The sequence below is a fragment of the Ceratotherium simum genome, chromosome 21, assembly GCF_057802395.1.
Source record: "Ceratotherium simum simum isolate JZ-2026a chromosome 21, ASM5780239v1, whole genome shotgun sequence".
In the NCBI taxonomy this organism is placed as follows: domain Eukaryota; kingdom Metazoa; phylum Chordata; class Mammalia; order Perissodactyla; family Rhinocerotidae; genus Ceratotherium; species Ceratotherium simum.
In genome coordinates this window covers 24376404-24397438 of record NC_141920.1, presented here as the reverse complement: position 1 = coordinate 24397438, position 21035 = coordinate 24376404, and the positions used below count along the sequence as shown (strand labels likewise).

Genomic DNA, 21035 nt, shown 5'->3' with positions numbered 1-21035 from the left:
TCACAAACGGAATACAACTGATAAACAGAAAAAATGTTTAACCCTGATAGATAAAGAAATGCAAAGTAAAACAAGGTAACATTTTCTACCTAATTGGTTTAAATTTTTAAAAAACACCCAATTTAGGGGAGGTAAGGATGAAAAACTAGTTATATATACATTGCTGGTGGCAGTATAAATTAAAACAACTTTTTGGCGAGGCAAACTGTTGATACCCTTTGACCCAGGGTATACCCTCCTAGGAATTTATCTTTAATAAATAACTAAAAATAAGAAAAATTATATATCAAGAAAATGGTAACTACATTAAAGCCTATAATGGCAAAAAAAAAAATTGGAAATAATTTTAATATCAAAGGCTAAATAAATACAATAACACACAGCCATTAAAAAATTTAATTACAAAATCTATCTAACAACATGAATAATGTCTGCTCTAATAAGTGAAAAGGCACCAGAACATTAAATTCTGTGAATATTTGTTAAGGTACCTAAGGAAAAAATTAGTACACACATATATAAGGACTAGAAAAGAACCAGCAGATGTTTTCAGGTTTGAGGTCATGAGTGAGTTTTATTTCCTTTATTACTAAATTATTTGTAACAAAAATCAGGAGGAAAAAAACCCTCAAGGAGGGTCCAAGGCAAACTACATTGCAATGAATCTTATGGCCAGTGGTAAACTAAGGACTCAAATAATTGTTCCTTGGATTTTATGTTCAGAAAGAGAAAAAGAAAGAAAGAAAGAAACATTTCTTATCCCAAATAAAAGTGGTACAAAGTAGCTACAAAAAGAAAACTGAAGAAAAGTTAACTCTGAGATGAGCATCTGAAACCACTCCCAACACTAAAAATCATCAGACTGTAGCACAGTATCCTAGGCTAAATTCCACTGCTGAGGTATTTAGAAGCAACGCCCTAGACACCATACTGTAGGAATCAGTCCTGAGCTGGCACCAAAGAGGCCCAGAAGTGGTCTCATGAGGTTTTTCCATCACATAATTTGGTTGGCTAATTTATAAATACATGACATTTGCACATAAACACTAAGGTTTTCATACCAAGCAAAGGAACAACAAACCTTACCTGAGAAGTGCCAGACAGAGCCCTGTCCCACTGTCCCTGTATAGGAGACACAGGTACCAATCGGCTGCATACTGGAACCCACTGGGAGATGCTAATCCGGTTCCCCTAGAGAAAGAAAAAAATATTCCGTCAAGGATCTATAGCAGACTCCACACATAGAAGGCAAAGAGCATATGTAAGTTTAGAAATCCTGCCAGAAAAGGGCACATGAAAGGAGAACATCCAAAATAGAACCAGGACCAAGCCTTCTCATTCTCATCTCTCCAAGGATAAGATGTACCCCTGCCTATTCCTGATCCAATGGCTAAGACAACTCTAGTAATAAGTGACTCAAGAAGGGGGACATGAGGGGTCGGCCTGGTGGCGCAAGTGGTTAAGTGTGCACTCCACTGCGGCAGCCCGGGGTTCACTGGTTCGGATCCCGGGCGTGCACCAACTCACTGCTTGGCAAGCCATGCTGTGGCGGCATCCCATATGAAATGGAGGAAGATGGGCACGGATCTTAGCCTAGGGCCAGTCTTCTTCAGCAAAAAAAAAAAAAAACAGGATTGGCAGATGTTAGCACAGGGCTGATCTCCTCACAAAAAAAAAAAAAATAAGAAGGGGGACATGGGCTCCCTCTCAGGAAAGGAACAAAATAAGCAGACTTCAGACATTTTACACTTAGATTATCATTTAAATTAGAGTTTGTAACGCCATTTCATAAACATTGACTTATCTGATCTCCATAAAATCCCTTTATAGTAAGGAGTGCTGGGATTACCATCATATCCATAAGGATGAAGAAACTAGGGCTGAAATTTTTAGGGTAGGAAAACACACTTGGGCAACTTGATTTCCAAGACAAAAGAGAGATTAAATGGCTGTTTGAGCTATGACTGAAGTTTGATTTTTCCCTCTGACATTAACTGACCTCAGAAAGATCTCTGGGCCAAAGTAAAAGGCTAGGCTGTAGAAAAGAGAGCTCTGTCTTGCTAAATGAGTAGCCTGTTTCATGAACCTGAAATACATTCCATTGTATAAATGGCATCCACGTACACAGCATTGGAAATCTCTATTCTAAGAACCAACTCTGTGGGACCCAAGGGTTTCTTTCACTTGACCTACAGACCTTATAGGGCCATAATGAGAACTGGATACACAAATTGTTTGAAAACACTTCATAAACTAAATTCTAGGAGTCAAAGATCTAGATTCTAGTTTAAACTCAGCAACTCTAATATGATCTTTAAAAGTAATTTAACCTATAAGATGTTCAGTTTCCTCATAGCAATTATTAGTAATACTTATGAGCACTTACTATGTGCCAGGCACTGTTCTAGATACTTTACAATATGAGCTCATTTAAACCTCACAATCACCGCCCAATGACCTAGGTATATCGTTATTATCCCATTTATATGGACAAAGAAACTGAGGTATGGATAAGATAAGTGACTCTCCAAGGTCACATAGTTAATACACGGCAGGGTTAGGATCTGAACCCAGGCAGCCCAACTCCAGGATCCCTGTTCATTTATGGGATGAAAAGGTAAAGGGACTATCTCCCAAGTCCCTTCTAGCTCTAACACTCGATGACCTAGTCTTGACCCAATTAAAACATAACATAGTATTGTGGAGAGAGCCATGTATTTGGAATCAGAAAGCACTGATTTGACTCTTGGCTCCACTGTCAGTGAGCTATGAGCCTTTGTTGTCTCTTCCACAAAATAAAGAAAAATCCCTACTCCTCATGATTAAGAAAAATCAACAAATAGACCTTGCAGTATTTCCAATGCAATAAATTTTTCTTTTTTTTTTTTTGTGACGAAGATCAGCCCTGAGCTAACACCCATGCCAATCCTCCTCTTTTTGCTGAGGAAGGCCGGCCCTGAGCTAATCCTCCTCCTTTTTTTCCCCAAAGCCCCAGTAGATAGTTCTACGTCATAGTTGCACATCCTTCTAGTTGACGTATGTGGGATGCCGCCTCAGCATGGCCGGACAAGCGGCGCGCGCCCGGATCCGAACCCAGGCCGCCAGCAGCGGAGTGCATGCACTCAACCACTAAGCCACTGTGCCGGCCCCCCAACGCAATAAATATTAAATTGCATCGTTTTTGTTTTTTTTTTTTGTTTTTGGGAGGAAGGTCAGCCCTGAGCTAACATCCATGCTAATCCTCCTCTTTTTTTTTTTGCTGAGGAAGACCAGCTCTGAGCTAACATCTATTGCCAATCCTCCTCCTTTTTTTCTCCCCAAAGCCCCAGTAGATAACTGTATGTCATAGTTGCACATCATTCCAGTTGCTGTATGTGGGACACGGCCTCAGCATGGCCAGAGAAGCGGTGCGTCGGTGTGCACCCAGGATCCGAACCCGGGCCGCCAGTAGCAGAGCGCGCGCACTTAACTGCCAAGCCACGGAGGCTGGCCCTAAATTGCATCTTAATTTCAATTTCCTCATGAGTAGGCAGGAGTGGACGGGGATGAGGTAGAGAAAGGTATTAGAATTTTAAACCTAGAGATGCTTTCTAAAAAGTGTCTCACAGTTCTAAAACTGTGTAACTGTTTCTAATAGGCCACTCACAGCACCTTATGTTTCAAATGAAAAGTAAAGCTTAAAAATATTTTATCTGAGCTGAGGTTTAATCTGTTGGGATGGTTTTCAAATGAGAGACAGTTACTGGGTTTTTGTTTACTAACGCTGACAGATTTACCAGAACCATTCAATGTCAGATGTTCCTTTCCTAAAAACGTAAATATGGGATGAGATGAAACTTTTGCAGATTCAGGCCCAAACGAAAAAAAAAAAAGCAAGAGGAAATAACAAGTAGGAACAACGCTAACTTCTGGAAGATTTTAAGAATTTCATCATATTTTTTCCCAATGTCAACAAAATTTTTCTCTGTAATTTTGGCTCTATTTGGTCTTATGCCAATACTTTAAATCAGTTCTTATTTGAAGAAAGGAGCAATCAGCTCTGTTCTTTCCTTCTCAAATCCTACAACAATTCTTGTCCAAATCCTCAACTGAAACTGCTGAAGTGTAGCAGAAAGGGTGTTTGAATCCCAAGCCTACCATTAAATAGCTGTATGACCGTGAATTAGTTACTCGACTCTCTGGGCCTCCATTTTCCCTTATGTAAAATGAGAATAATAAAAGCCACCTCACAGGAGTATTTCAAGGAAAATTTGTAAAAGCACTTTGATAACGGTAAAACACACATACAAAGGCATTGTTAAATGTTATTAACAATTGTTATTGAATTATGTAAATAAGCTTCTCTTTCCCCAGCAAACTGTCACAGCAGCAAGAACTACTCTCTTAAAATATTGTTTTGAACCTGGAATTCCCTTTCTCAAAAGCTTAGTGCCTCTAAGTGCCTCTTTCTTCAAACTTAAAACATCTGATCTTTACCAACTGGACCCTTTCTAGACCCATCATTTTCCTTCATACCCTGCCTTGTACTCACTCAGCAGTTCCAAAACCTGACTCAGAATCTCTGGTTTGGGAATCACTGCTCCTTTCCACACAAGCGAATCCCCTTGCAATAAGTTCCTCTGAGACTCTCTTCTTCACTCCCAAACCATGAGCTCATTTGCTTCAAGAAGTCTCTCCAGACTTCAGGTTCTGCTTCTACTAACTCTACTGGGTGCTCTTCCCTCCCGCCTCTCCCAATACTTCATTTATAAATATAAATCTGTGGAAGTACTTATCTCCCTCTTACAGGTACTAATATATTAGACCTATAACCATTAGCAAACCTCAACTTCTCCCAAATTTAGAAAAACATTTATAGCCATTTCCAGTGGTTAAAATTATTCCTTTAACATAGGATAATATATACACTGTTACTAAGTGGGAACTGATTCTATTCTTTTTGCCTCACCAACACTTCAAAACCAAAAAAACTTTTTTTATTACAGTAATATTGGTTTATAACATTGTATAAATTTCAGGTGTACACCATTATACTTCTGTTTCTGCATAGATTACATCATGTTCACCACCCAAAGACTAATTATAATCCATCACCACACACAAGTGCCTAATCCCTTTTGCCCTCCTCCCTCCCCTCTCTCCCTCTCTGGTAACCACCAATCCAATCTCTGTCTCTACATGTTTCTTTGTTGTTGTTTTTATCTTCTACTTATGAGTGAGATCATACAGTATTTGACCTTCTCCCTCTGACTTATTTCTCTTAGCATAATACCCTCAATGTCCATCCATGTTGTCACAAATGGCTAGATTTCATCGTTTCTTATGGCTGAGTAGTATTCCATTGTGTACATATACCACATCTTCTTTATCTATTTGTCCCTTGATGGGCATTTAGATTGCTTCCAAGTCTTGGCTATTGTCAATAATGCTGCAATGACCACAGGGGTGCATGTATCTTTATGCATTGGTGTTTTCATGTTCTTTGGATAAACACCCAGCAGTGGAATAGCTGGATCGTATGGTAGTTCTAGTCTTAATTTTTTGAGGAATCTCCATACTGTTTTCCATAGTAGCTGCACCAGTTTTTGCACTCCCACCAGCAGTGTATGACAGTTCCCTTCTCTCCACAACCTCTCCAACAATTGTGGTTTCCTGTGTTGTTAATTACAGCCATTCTGACGGATGTGAGGTGATATCTCATTGTAGTTTTGATTTGCATTTCCCTGATAGTTAATGATGTTGAACATCTTTTCATGTGCCTGTTGGCCATCTGTATATCTTCTTTGGAGAAATGTCTGTTCAGGTCTTTTGCCCATTTTTTAATTCAGTGGTTAGTTTTTTTGTTGTCGAGATGTATGAGTTCTTTATATATTTTGGATATTAATCCCTTATCAGATATATGGTTTGCAAATATCTTCTCCCAATTATTAGGTTGTCTTTTCCTTTTGTTGATGGTTTCCTTTGCTGTGCAGAAGCTAAATAGTTTGATGTAGTCCCATTTGTTTATTTTTTCTATTGTTTCCCTTGCCTGGTCAGACACGGTACTTGAAAATACGTTGCTAAGACCAATGTCAAAGAGCGTGCTGCCCATGTTTTCTTCTAGAAGTTTCATGGTTCAAAACCAAAATTTTAAAGTTAGGTTTCATGTTTTTATTTCCTATGCATATCGTAAATTACAGGTGATTTTACATTCGTAATGCAAAATATTCTGACATACCAGCTCTTTTTTTGACTATACCTTAATCAGTCCCATGACTGGCCTGTTTCTGCAGGTGGTTTTTAAGATACATAGTATTTCCTTGGCTCACTCATGAGCTGGAAAAGGCTTTACAGGTACTCGATTCTCCTATTTCCCATAGTTATGTTTTATAAAGTGACTGCAAACACTGAGTTAGCAAATACCGAACTATTGCTCCTAGGGAAAACACAGAGTTAGGTTCCTGCAAGCCTCTGGTCACAACATTTTCATCAACCAATCAATACATAACCTTGTTTTATGTATGTTTCTGTTTAAAGACACCTTATTTAATATATATTGTTTATTTATTAACATTGAACTCACAGCCAATAGCATTATAACTCACTGCTGAATGAAACTTTTCTTTTGTTTTTTTATTTTTATTTATTTATTTATTTATTTCCCCCCGCAAAGCCCCAGTAGATAGTTGTATGTCATAGCTGCACATCCTTCTAGTTGTTGCATGTGGGACACGGCCTCAGTGTGGCCGGAGAAGCAGTGTGTCGGTGCGCGCCTGGGATCCAAACCCCGGCCGCCAGCAGCGGAGCGCGCACACTTAACCACTAAGCCACGGGGCCAGCCCTGAATGAAACTTTTCTAACACACAAATATTCTCCATAAGGAACACCACAGCCTTCTTGCACTTAGCAACACTCAAAAGCGCTTGAACACTACACTTGAGGGCCATTTTAAACTGGGAAATCACCAACAAAAGCACAAAAATGCAAATACAAAAAACATAGCACTAATTAGGCTGTGAAAAGGATAGCTGCTTACAGTATGTGAGCTGAAACAAGAAGGCAGAGTATTGCCTTGTTGGCATCAGCTGGGAACATGCATATTGTGACTCAAATTTTTCACCGCACATGTCCACAAATGACCACAAAAGCACCATGGGTATTAATTTTGAAATTACAAATAAATTTTAGCAAGTAGATGAATTGACAAATACAGAATCTGTGAATAATGAAGATAAACTATAGTCACCAAATCTTCTACTCTGTAATTCTCCAGTGGTGCCTATACCCTGAATGCCATCCATACTAATTCAATTCCATAGTCCAAAGGACAAACACTACTGTAGCAACCTTTCCTGCAAGTTACAATGAGGCATGCTACAAAAGGATACTTATACACACAGGAGGAGCAGACAATGTTCAACTATTCCTTCAATAATTACTGAATACTCTGCTCCCTCCCACTTTGTTAGGGGTATCCAATCAGAGTTTTCAAAAGATTGATTACATACAGGAAGGATTTGAGCAAATCAGTAAATATATTAAGGATGAGGGGTCATGTTTCTATCAAAGAAAGGAGTTAAACATAAAAAGGCAGAAGAGTACAATAAATCCTGTGGTATTGGGTTGGATTGAGAGTAATTGGTATGGGTTTTTAATATAGACAGACAAGTAGATAAAGAAATAGATAGGGTCTGGAAGCAATGACACACCAGTAGCAATGACCACATGTAGCATCCAGACTTGGTTTCTAAATAGCAATATTCACTAAAAGGAACTTGTCTTCCCTGGAGAAAAGTTGACTCCAGAATGGGGTTGGTACTCCTCAAAGCTTTATTCATAAAGAACTGGCATTATTTGATCTGTCTAGTAGTTCCTTGGAAGACTCCTGTTGCAAAACTGTCTTGGAACTCATGCAGTGTGAAAAACATTTTCCCCAGGAGCATTGGTTGAAAACAAACAGAGGTGACTGTTTAACTTCGTGGCTGCCTGAGGCAGTGGCTAACACTTAGGGAAAACAATAGGCTAACCAAAAAGCTTAAAAGGAAAAGCAGAGGAATGAGATGTTCATAGGGGCTTTGAAAAGCTCCAACATATTAAAGGAAATTTGAAGGCCATGTACATGCAGAGGGCTGTACACTTGCCCAGAGCTGTGTGCACGTACAGGAAAGACCTGAAAATGCCCTAAGCTCTCACCTCTGGTTGACCTGGAGGCTCTGCACAAACAGGAAATTTAAGGCAGAACTATCAAATGAGTGGCAGATTAAAGGCAAGCCCCAACATGCACACAGAGCCCCTCAGCAAAAACTGGGAGACTTACTGACTCCAGGCATTTAAAGAAATCTCTGTCCAATCGTTACCTGACCACTACGCAAACCAAGCAGAGACCACACAACAAAGAATACAGACTTTACAGAATTAACTCAGAAAAGTCACTAAAGAGAAAAACAATAAACTCTGGGAAAGGAGGAAGACCTGATTTCCAGAGTTGCTACTTTATATATTTAAAATGTCCGGTATTTAACCAAAAATTATGAAACATACAAAGAAACATAAAAGCATGGCCCATACACAGGAGAAAAAAGCAATCAAGAGAAACTATGCCTGAGGAAGCCCAGATGTTAGACATACTAGACAAAGATTTTGAACCAACTATTTTAAATGTTTAAGATCTAAAGGAAACTATGTCTAAAAAACTATACCAAAGGAGCCGGCCCAGTGGCATAGTGGTTAAGTCCAGTGTGCTCCACTTTGGCAGCCTGGGTTCGCAAGTTCAGATCCCAGGCATGGACCTACACCACTCGTCAGCCATTCTGAGGTGGCAACCCACATACAAAATAGAGGAAGACTGGCACAGATGCTAGATCAGGGCTAATCTTCCTCAAGCAAAAAAAGAGGAAGACTGGCAATAGATGTTAGCTCAGGGCGAATCTTCCTCACCAAAAACAAAACAAAACAAAACAACCATAGCAAAGTATGAGAACCATATCTCACCAAATACAGAACATCAAAAAAGAAAAATTATTTAAAAAAAAGGAACTGGGCCAGCCCTGTGGCTTAGTTAAGTGCGAGCGCTCCGCTGCTGGCGGCCCAGGTTCAGATCCCGGGCGCGCACCGACGCATGGCTTCTCTGGCCATGCTGAGGCCGCGTCCCACGTACAGCAACTAGAAGGATGTGCAGCTATGCCATACAACTATCTACTGGGGCTTTGGGGGAAAAAAATAAATAAATAAATAAATAAAATTATAAAAAATAAAAATAAAAAAAGGAACCAAAGAGAAATTCTGGAGTTGAAAAGAACAATAACTAAAACGAACATTTCACTAGAGGGGTTCAACAGCAGATTTGAGCAGAAGAAAGAATCAGTGACCTTGAAGATAGGTCAATTGAGATTATCTAGCCTGAGGAACAGAAAGAAAAAAGAATGAAGAAAATTTAACAGAGCCTCAGAGGCCTACAGGACACCATCAAACATACCAACATATGTGTAATGGAAGTCTCAGAAGGAGAGGAGAGAAATAAAGGGACAGAACAAATATTTGAAGAAATATTGGCAGAAAACATCCCAAATTTGATGAAAAACATTCATCTATAAATCCAAGAAGCTCAACTAATTCCAAATAGGATAAATTCAAAGAGATTCACAAATAGACAAATCATAATCAAGCTGTTAAAAGAGAAAGACAGAATCTTGAAAGCAACAAGAGAAGCAACTCATCATGTACAAGAGATCCTCAATAACATTAACAGTTGATTTCTGCTCAGAAACCATGGAGGCCAGAAAGCGATGAAATGAAATATTCAAAACGCTGGGGGAAAAAAAGACTGTCAAACAAGAATTCTATATACAGCAAAATTATCGTTCAAAAGTGAAGAAAAAATTAAGACTTTCTAGATACACAAAAACTGAGAGAATATGTCAATAGCACACCTGCCTTACAACAAATACTAAAGGGAAATTAGTATTCAGGCTGAAATTAGACCTCTGACACTACAGTAACTCAAATCCACATGAAGAAATAAAGTACACTGGTAACTACTCAGATAAATAAAAAATATAGTATAAATGTATTTTTTTGTTTGTAATTTTCTTTTAAAGATTTATATTTATTTTAATTTTTCCCCCCAAAGCCCCAGTAGATAGTTGTATGTCATAGCTGCACATCCTTCTAGTTGCTGTATATGGGACGCGGCCTCAGCATGGCCAGAGAAGCGGTGCATCGGTGCGTGCCCAGGATCCGACCCCGGGCCGCCAGCAGCGGAGCACGCGCACTTAACCGCTAAGCCATGGGGCCGGCCCTGTAATTATTTTTATTTTTACTTTTTTGTGTGTGTGAGGAAGATTAGCCCTGAGCTAACATCTGATGCCAATCCTCCTCTTTTTGCTGAGGAAGATTGGCCCTGGGCTAACGTCCGTACCCATCTTCCTCTACTTTATATGGGTAGAGGGCAGGGCTTGACAAGCAGTGCGTCGGTCTGTGCCTAGGATCCAAACCTGTGAACCCCGGGCCGCCGAAGCAGAATGCGTGAACTTAACCACTACACCACCAGGCTGGCCCCTTTATTTTTAATTTAAAAGACAACTGCATAAAGCAATCATTATAAATCTATATTAATGGGCACACAATGTGTAAAGATGTAATCTGAATGACAATAATGGTACAAACAAGGAGGGAAAAAGTGAAGCTATATAGATCAAAGTTTTTATATATTATCAAGTTGGTATTATATAAAATCAAGTTGGTATTAACTCAAACTAGATTGTTATAAATTAAGATATTAAGGGCCGGCCCCGTGGCTTAGCAGATAAGTGCGCATACTCTGCTACTGGCGGCCGGGGTTCAGATCCCGGGCACGCATCAACGCACCGCTTCTCCGGCCGTGCTGAGGCCGCGTCCCACATACAGCAACTAGAAGGATGTGCAACTGTGACATACAACTATCTACGGGGGCTTTGGGGAAAAAAAAAAGGAGGAGGCTTGGCAATAGATGTTAGCTCAGAGCCCGTCTTCCTCAGCCAAAACAGGAGGATTAGCATGGATGTTAGCTCAGGGCTGATCTTCCTCACACACACCAAAACAAGATATTAATTGTAATCCCTAGGGCAAACCCTAAGAAAATAATGTGCAAAAAATACAGTAAAACGTTGCATAATATACAAATATTAACTTCAAATGGATCAAAGAGCTAAACATAAGACCTAAAACTATGAAACTTTTAGAAGAAAACATAGGGGAAAAGTTGCATGACATTGGATTTGGCAATGATTCCTTGGATATGACACCAAAAGCACAGGTGACAAAAGAAAAAATAGTTAAGTTAGACTTCATCAAAATTAAAAACTTCTGTGCATCAAAGAACACTATCCACAAAGTGAAAAAGCAACCCATCGAATGGGAGAAAATATTTGCAAATCATATATCTCATAAAGGATTGATATCTAGAATATACAAAGAATTCCTACAACTCAACAACAAAAAAACAGACAAGTCAATTAAAAAAGGGGCAAAAGACTTGAACAGACATTTCTCCCAAGATATACAAATGGCCAGCAAGCATATGAAAAGATGTTCAACATCACTAATAATTAGAGAAATGCAAATCAAAACTACAAAGAGCTATTACCTCACACCTATTAAGATGGCCACTATGAAAAAAAAAAAAACAGAAAATAACAAGTGTTGACGAAGATGTGGAAAAACTGGAACCCTTGTGCCTTCCTGGTGGGAATGTAAAATGACGCAGCTGCTGTGGAAAATGGAATGGTAATTGCTCAAAAAATTAAACACAGTATTACCATATGATCCAATAATTCCACTTCTGAGTATATACCCAAAAGAAGTAAAAACAGGGATTCAAACAGATATTTGTACACTCATGTTCACAGCAACACTATTTCACAATAGCCAAAAGGTGAAAGCTACTCAAGTGTCCATCAACAGATGAATGGACAAAATGTAGTGTGTGTATATATATATATATACACAATGGAATATTGTGCAGCCTTAAAAAGGAAGGAAATTCTGACACATGCTACAACACAGATGAATTCTGAAGACATTACGCTAAGTGAAATAAGCCAGTAACAAAAGGACAAATACTGTATGATTACACTTATATGAGGTACCTAGAGTAGTCAATATCATATAGACAGAAGTAGAATGGTAGTTGCCCAAGGCTGAGGAGAGAGAGGCATGGGGAGTTACTGTTTAATAAGTACAGAGTTTCAGTTTTGCAAGATGAAAAGAGTTCTGTGGACAATGGTGGTGATGGTAGCACAACAATGGAATGTACTTAATGCCACTGAACCATACACTTAAAAATGGTTAAAATGGTAAATTTTATGTGTATTTTACTACAATTAAAAAAAATAAAGAGTGGCTTTCTGAAATTTCTACTACTGTCAAAGAGCAAAAATGATCACCAATGCCCAAGACAGCTGACAAAACCATCAGCAAGTCCAGTTGCACTGCTCAAATGTCCAATTCCTCTGTTGGAGCTACTCAATAAGAGCAGTGTTTTAGTTTTCTCCTCCTTCCCATACCCATCATTGAAGGGAAAAAATTGGCCAACAAGACAGGAGGAAAAAGTAATAGGAGACTAATAAGAATGTTTCAGGAATACTACCTCTCTGTGGTTCAATTTTCTTATCTATAAAATGGGGAAAATAATAGCGCCTACCTTTTCAAAAGGCTGTTGTAAGGATTAAGTAAATTCACACATATAAAGTATTTAAGAGTGCTTAGCACATGGTAAGTGCTCTATAAATGTTAGCTATCAATATTATTGCCTGGGAAATCTCAAGAACATCTTGCTTCAACTACAACCTATAGCTCAGCTTGCTCTCTTTCTCTCCTGAACACCAACTCTCCAGCTGTTAAAAACAAATCTCCAGGGGCCAGCCCAGCAGCATACTCATTAAGTTCACACACTCCACTTCGGCGGCCTGGGGTTAACAGGTTCAGATCCCGGGTGCGGACCAACGCACCACTTGTCAAGCCAGGCTGTGGCAGCATTCCACATAAAGTAGAGGAAGATGGGCATGGATGTTAGCCCAGGGCCAATCTTCCTCAGCAAAATGAGGAGGACTGGCAATGGATGTTAGCTCAGGACTAATCTTCCTCACAAAAGAAAAAAAAAGTCCCCAGCTGGATATTCTCAGTGAAGCACACTGCTATTAACATAGTCATGCAAGGCACACCTGAGACTAACTGTTGGACTCCTCCCTCTCTCTCACTCGCGACATCTAACCACTCGCCAAGCCCTGTAGACTCTAGTTCCTCAATACCTCTTGAAACCATCCCTTCCTTTTTAACCACAGTGCCTCTCCCCCTTAGTACAGGCCTTCATCACTTCTTCCAGGATTATTTAAGTAGCTTCTGAATGGCTTTGAGGACTCTAATCTCAGCACTCCGACTGACCCATCCACAACTGCTGCAGGGATCTATTAAAACAAAAATCTAGTAGTGGGTATATGAGTATTTACTATGTTGACTTTTTTTTTTGCTTTTTTATACTTTCAAAATAAATTTTTAAAATTTCAATTAAAAAATGAGAGAAGGAACAAAAGTATTTCCCTGATCAGAGGTGGTTGGGGGAGGGGAGAGCAACAGGAGAAAAGGATTGCAAAACCACACCAAAAAATTGGGGAGAGTGATGGATATGTTCATTATTTTTATTGTGGTGATGGCTTTTTAGGTGTTTACCTGTGTCAAAACATATCAAATTGTACAATTAAATAAGTGCAATTCACTGTATGTCAATTATTCCTCAATTTTAAAAATTTAAGTGAGGGAAAATATAGAGTAAATGCACCAAAAAACCTTTAAAAACAAATCTTCCCTTGCTTAAAATAATTCAATGGCTCCCTTCTGTCTTTAGGATAAACTTCCAACTCCTAATCATGATACATAAGGCCCCGCCTACTCTCCTGCCATTTCCCCATAAGTGCCCCTGAGTCTAGCCAAACAGATTTACTTACAGTTCCTTGGTTGTCTAGCATTATCAGCATAAACCAATCCTTCCCTTCTATGCCCTTTTCCCCATTCTCTACCTAACGCTCTCTCATTTAGTTCAGGCACCTCTCCCTCATGGATGCTTGTCCTCAGGCTGGGTTAGGTGTCTCTACTCTACTCCCACAGCACTCGGCACACACTTCTATCACAGCATTTCATGTAGGTATTAGTAGTTTTCTTTTCTGTCTCTCCTGTTAGATTATAAACTTGAGAGTAAGGTCTATGTTTTTCATCCTCAGTCCCTTGGACAGTCCTAGAACATAGTAAACACTTAAAATAGCTGCTGAAAGGAAAAGAAGAAAAGCATTTAATTTTCACTTTAATCAACTGATTCTCTGATCAACCCTTATAAAATTACTGAGAAAATCTAAGGCTCACAGAAGTTAGGTGATTTGCTCAAGGTCACACCCATAGTAAGTAATGGAGCCAAGCTTTCAACCAAGGCTCTTCAGACTCCTAGACAGGAGCATTTTCCTGTATTTGTGAGTTCCTCACAGTGCCTTGCCCAAATGCCTCTTCAGAGTAGGTGATCAATAAATATCTACTTTCACGTTTACTGCCACTTTCAACTAGTCCCAAGAGAGTTTCCATTGCTTTGTCACACATTACATTATAACGTGATAAGAAGACATCAAGTAATCATGGTATAAGATGAAAATGACTTTCCTTATCTCAACTTGCTTTTTACCTAAAAAGATGAGTAGAAAGAGATAAATAGAAAAAAAAAATCCAAATAATAGAGGACAGTTAGAGAGGTTCTACGGATGCTACCACTTAAGAAGAAATGACTCTGCAACAGTCCCCCAAGCTCAGAGGCAAGAATATTTAAGATAGCTGGAGCAGCCACTAATTTCCAAGACAAATCAAGGTGTTCATTTAAAGTCTATAGCCCAATAAACGTTTCATCTTTTTCCCCAAATATCCATCTTAAAGACTAAATAACTTAGGACATTCTAGTAGCCAATTCCCCAGCAGTCCTCAGAACTGAATCAATTTCTGCCCTGGCATCAACAATTAATTTCCCCACGTGACTCTTTCTGTAGGTTATAGGAGCTATTCTTGAAACAAATATTTATTGAGCAGCAATTGAGGATACTGCACTTTGCTAGGCTGACAGGGAATGCAAGAAGTAAAACTGCAGTCCTTGTAAGCCATATATAAAAATATTAGAAACACAAGTGTAAAATAACAACTCAAAAAGAGAGCCAGAAGCAGGAATAGATAGGGTCTGGCTATGAAAAACATTGTCCTTGACCTAGTTTTTGAAAGACTTGCTAAAATGATACACTTTCCCATCCCTCCGTGATTAGGAACTAAGCTCTGTATCCTCCTAACTTTTTTCTGCTGCCACTTTCTTTCTCCTTTAATTCCTAGAGGTCAGAGTATGCTAGAGGGATCGGACTGAATCAAGAGGTGGTGCAGCAGCTTCCCATACGGTCGCTAAGAAGTCTAGTAGTCCTTCCTCCCTTCCTCCCTCCCTCCCTCCCTCCCTTCAACAAATATATATTGAACACCTATGATGTGCCAGACATTGTGTTAGGCAAAGTGAAAACGACAGATATCACCTCGATTCTCGTGCAGCTTTCAATCTAATAATCCATAATAGTATTCTACTTAACTGTACAATTAAGAATGACTTACTGATCACTGAAACAAACCCAGAGAACCTCAGAATCCGAACGGACTGCACATTAACGTCCCCGTTGTTCCCATGGGGACACTGAGGCCCGAAAGTGACCTGCCCAAGGTCACACTGCGCGTCAGTGACAGAAGGGACTAGAACCCAGGTCTCCCGAAATTCCATCAGTGCCCCACATGCTGCCTCTCCCTGAGGGGACGCGGCCACAGGCGGTGACTGAGGAAAAGCAAACTTCATCACATTTAGGTCCGATGTCAGATGTCACTCTCCTCATCCAAAGAAGGGGAAGCCACGGCCAAACCGAGGGTGGGGGCGGTGGGAAGCTGCCTCAGTTTCCCCGCAGAGAGGCGGCCGCGCAGCCTCGCTACCGCACAGGATCCCCTCCTGCACTTTCCCCTAGTTTCTCCCGCCCCGCCCTCTTCGACGCCAACCCCACGGCCCAGTGAGCGACCGTAGAAAATTACTCCTTCACTCACAAGGACTCGGACCAGCAACGCCATGTTCCTCAACAACCATTTCCGGGTGAAGGGTGAGCTTCCGGAGTCCCCGCTACCGCCACCCCTTCACTAGGTTGTCCTTTAGCCGACGTGTGCCCGGCAGCGGCGGCGCAGGCGTACAGAGGCCAATGCGCGCACGAGCGCGCGCTTTCCCCGCTGTGCGCGAGGCTGCTGCGCCGGGCGCGCGCTTCCCGCTCTCGCTTGTCTCTTCTCGACACGTCACAGAGGCTCAAGCCCTCTCCACCACGCCGGTCCTCCTTGACCTCTGGCCTCGGGCTTTTCATAGCACTCTCCTTAACCCCACCCCTCACCCAGCCTCACTCCTCAGCGCCCCCTTGTGAGAGCCCCTCCTTCCTAGACTCTATCTCCACCAGGATCCCCCCATTTTCACTCGGGGTTGAAAAGAACGGGAACTTGGGGGATCCCAACATCTAAGAGCTCCCTAAAAAGAGCCTGAGAAGGAGTAGTGGAGGAACACGTTTTTTTTCACTGAATTGGCAACATTCTTATATTTTGTTTTGCTGCTTCCATTTTTTATTCAACAATTTTTTTAATTCTGTATATGTTGCCCTATATAAATCCAGTTCATTTCCGTTTAACAGCTGTTCTATTATACAACTATGCCACAGATATGGTATAGTTGGCAGATAGTTGTTTCCATTTTCTTGTGTGTGTGTTCTTATGTCCCATGTTTCCATGAATATTCTTGTGCATTTCAGAGCAAAAATTTTAATGACACCGATCTACTTCTGCGTGATTTTTCTTCAAAATTGTTTGCTGGCCTGAGATTAACAGAGGAGAGAGCTGATAGTTGGATCCAATAAAGGATTAAGGTTTTTTTCCAAGTGATGGAAGGGATGTCATCAGTGCAAAGAAGGTTGATATTGTCAAGAAAAAGGTTGAAGTGATAGGCCAGGAAATCTGTATAGTGAAGGATGTAAAGAGAGGAAGAGGCTGTTAGGAAAGAAGAGGGGGCAAATGAGTAAAAGAAAATGTAATGAGAATAAGAGAGTGAGCTTAAAGGATAAGAAATTACAGTCAGACAGTGAGATTTTTTAATTTAAGATTTTAGGGTTGGAGATATACAGCATGGTGGCTAGAGTTAATACTGTATTGTAGATTTGAAAGTTGCTAAGAGAGTAGATCTTAAAAGTTCTCATCACAAGAAAATAAATTTTTGTAATTACGTGTGGTGATGAATGTTAACTAGACTTACTTGTGGTGATCATTTTGCAATACATACACATATCAAATCATTATGTTGTACACCCAAAACTAATATAATGTTATATGTCAATTATATCTCAATTTAAAAAAAAGGATTTTAGGGGGGCCGGCCCGGTGGCTTAGCGGTTAGGTGCGTGCGCTCCGATGCTGGCGGCCCGGGTTTGGATCCCGGGCGCGCACAGACGCGCCGCTTCTCTGGCCATGCTGGGGCTGCGTCCCACATACAGCAACTAGAAGGATGTGCAGCTGTGACATACAACTATCTACTGGGGCTTTGGGGGAAAAAATAAATTAAAAAAAAATTTAAAAAAAAAAAGGATTTTAGGGTTAGAACTATTGTAATGACAAAGTGCAGGAGGTGGCTGGGGAAGACAGTTACTGAAGTGAAGTGGAGGTGAAGATCCCTAGAGTAGAGGCCTTCAAAGAATTGAGAGCCCAGGATTTAGGATGGGTCATCTACACAGACATTTAGGCTACCTAGGTTAATGGCTTGATTTGGAATGAAAAGGCATATTCTATGTCTGATGCCAAAGTCTACAATAAAGAGAGAGTGTCCATGAGGTTAGCAGAAGCATGAACATAGAGTATGAGCCTTAATGGAGCAGCAAGTAGAAGGGCAGTGGCTTGAAAGTGGTACTGGAAAGGAAGCAGATGAAGACTCTAACCGCCAGTCTTAACACACAAAGGGTGTAGAATGACAAGCAACATCCCGGAGAAGGAAGGCTACAGCGGAAGTAATATTCAAAGAATGAGGCAGTTTTCATTTGGACAGAAAGTAGAAGGAAATTTCTGGGAACAGGCTAAGGATACAGACAAGTTTATGTATCATGGAAACCATGGAGATTGCAGGTTCCATAAAGCCCTTCACAATGCTGCTCCCCTTGCCTCTTGGCCTCAGTTCCCCAGTGCTGCTCAGCTCCTCTCCACTGCCAGGGCTCGTCGGCTCCTTGTCCCACTAAACACTCAGCCTGAAGCCCCAGCAATCTTCATTGTTCTCCCAGAGCTCCCTTTCCCCCTCTAAGTTTCATCTTTCTTTTTAACTGCCTCTAACCATCAGAATTCCCATACTTCATTATAGACCCCACATTGAAATTCAGTTGTTCATTAAAAAAAAAAAATTTGCTGAGCATTTAGCATGATCCAGGCTCAGATCTAGATGCTGAAGAAACAGTAGAAAATAAAGCAAAATTCCTGCCCTCATGGAGTTTATATTCCAGTGAAGGAAGATAAACAATAAACAAATAAATATAATATAATGTCAGGTAATGGTAAATGCTAAGCAGGATAAGAGAATAACAAGTGATAGGGAGAGGTGCTATTTTAGATATGATGATCAGGCAAGGCTTCAATGAATTTGATCAGAAATGTGAATGAAATGAGAGTGACCCATATAAATATCTCAAAAAGAGCATGCCAGTCAGAGAGAACCGCAAGTGCAGAGGCCCCAATATGGGAGAATACTTGGTGTTTCCAAGGAAGAACAAGGAGGTTATGGCTGGAGCCAAATGAATAAGGAATAATATGGTAGGAGATGAGGTTGACAAGGTGACCAGAGGCCAGATCATGGGAGACCTTTTTGGCCATGGTAAAGACTTTGGATTCTATTCTAAGAGTGTGCTAGTATAGGTGTAGAAAATCACTGGAAGGATACACAAGAAACTGGTAATGGTGGTTACAGTTGTTGATTCTGAGGAAGAGGGCTGGGGGACTAGGAGGTTAGGTATGGAAGGCAGACATACTTTTCACTATATATCCTTTTGTCTTGTTTGAAGTTTGTGCCATATGTATATAATTACCTTTAAATTTTTAAATAAAAACATCCATGTCACTGTGAAAATCTTATTCTGCAAAAAAATTTACTCATTGGTTTTATGGAAAATACAAAGAAGTAGAACTTAGTCCTTGCCCTCAAGGATATTACATTTGCAGGGGGTATAACACACAGTTACAAATTTAAAAAATAGTGCAAAAGAATGAAGTTGGTCTCATACCTCACACCATATGGAAAATTAACTCAAAATGGATCATAGACCTAAATGTAAGAGCTAAACTATAACACTCTTAGAAGAAAGCACAAGAGTAGATCTTCATGACCTTATGTTAGGCAAAGCCTTCTTAGATACAACACCAAGAGCACAAATGACAAAAGAAAAAATAGATAAATTGGACTACATCCAAATTTAAACTTTTGTGTTGCAAAAGATACCATCAAGAAAAGATACAGACTGGCAGAAAATATTTGTAAATCATATATCTGACAAGGGACTTATATCCAGAATATATAAAGAATTTTACAACTCAATAATAAAAGAAATCAATACCCAATTAAGAAATGGGCAAGGGATTTGAATAGACATTTCTCCAAAGAAAGTATACAAATGGCCAGTGAGCTAACGAAAAGTTGATCAACATCATTAGTCATTAGGGAAATACAAACACACACATACGCAACGAGATAGCACTTCGCATACCTACTAGATGGCTATAATCAAGCAAACATATAATACAAATTGTCGGCAATGATATGGAAAACCTGGATCCCTCATACATTGCTGATGGGAATGTAAAATGGTACAGCTGCTTTGGAAAACAGTCTGGCTGTTCCTCAGAATGATAAACATAGAGTTACCATATGACCCAGTAATTCCATTCCTAATCATATATCCAAGAGAAATGAAAACATATATCCACACAAAAACTTGTATGTGAATGTTTATCACAGCATTATTCGTAATAGCCAAAAAATGGAAACAACCTAAATGTCCATCAACTGATAAATGGATAAATAAAATGTGGTTTATCTAAAAAATGGATAATTATTCGACAATAAAAAGGAATGAAGTACTGATACATGCTACAACGTGAATGATCCTCAAAAACATTATGCCAGATGAAAGAAGCCAGTCCACAAGAGGTTACATATTGTATGAGTCCATTTCTATAAAGTGTCCACCTTCCCACTTCCACGCCAATTCCTGGACCTCATCACCAGAACTGTTTTAATTCTGAAAATTCTAATTTATGCCATTCTGTGTTCTTACCATCCTATTCTTTCAGCTTTCATTCGTTACTCCTAGAACACCTGTCATTCTACCCTACCCCCATTGAGACCTCCAGGCTTTCTATCTCTTTATAGCCTGCCAACCCTCTCCTCTCTTTATTTCTTCTCATATCGAAGTCAGACCATATAGTCTATCACTTTAATTGCTTTCTTATCAATATTAACTCCCTTGCTCAAATGCCTTTCTATCCTGCCCACCTAGGAAGACCCCAACCCTGTAACTGTCCATTTATTCCAGGCCTGCTACTAGATTATTGAGTACTATCAGAGAAACTCATACAAGGGGCATATTGGTACCACCAAATATGGTTACTAACCTCTATTATGCTCAACTCTGCCTCCCTTCCCCAAAACTAGTGTTTATAACTGTATTAGATTCCTAGGGCTGCCATAACAACAACAACAACAGGCACAAACCAGGCAGCTTAAAACAATAGAAATGTATTGTTTCACAGTTCTGGAGGCTAGAAATCCAAACTCAAGGTGTTGGCAGGACCATGCTCTATCTGAAGGCTCACGGGGAGGACCCTTCCTTGCCTTTTCCTAGCTTCTGGCAGTTGCTGGCACTTCTTGTCATTTCTTGACTTATAGCTGCATAACTCCAATCTCTGCATCTGTC

General features: G+C 40.0%; 1 protein-coding gene across 1 annotated transcript in view; it reads right to left on the bottom strand.

Annotated features, from left to right (window-relative positions):
• Positions 1-16197, bottom strand: part of UQCC1 (ubiquinol-cytochrome c reductase complex assembly factor 1) — a 101638-nt gene extending 85441 nt beyond the window's left edge. Inside the window, exons 1-2 of the mRNA XM_004430479.3 lie at positions 16108-16197; positions 1087-1191 (exon numbers count right to left, since the gene is read on the bottom strand). Coding sequence (XP_004430536.1) covers positions 1087-1191; positions 16108-16131 — 129 coding nt within the window. The 5' untranslated portion in view covers positions 16132-16197. The remainder of the gene's footprint in view (positions 1-1086; positions 1192-16107) is intronic.
• Between the last annotated feature and the right edge of the window lie 4838 nt (positions 16198-21035).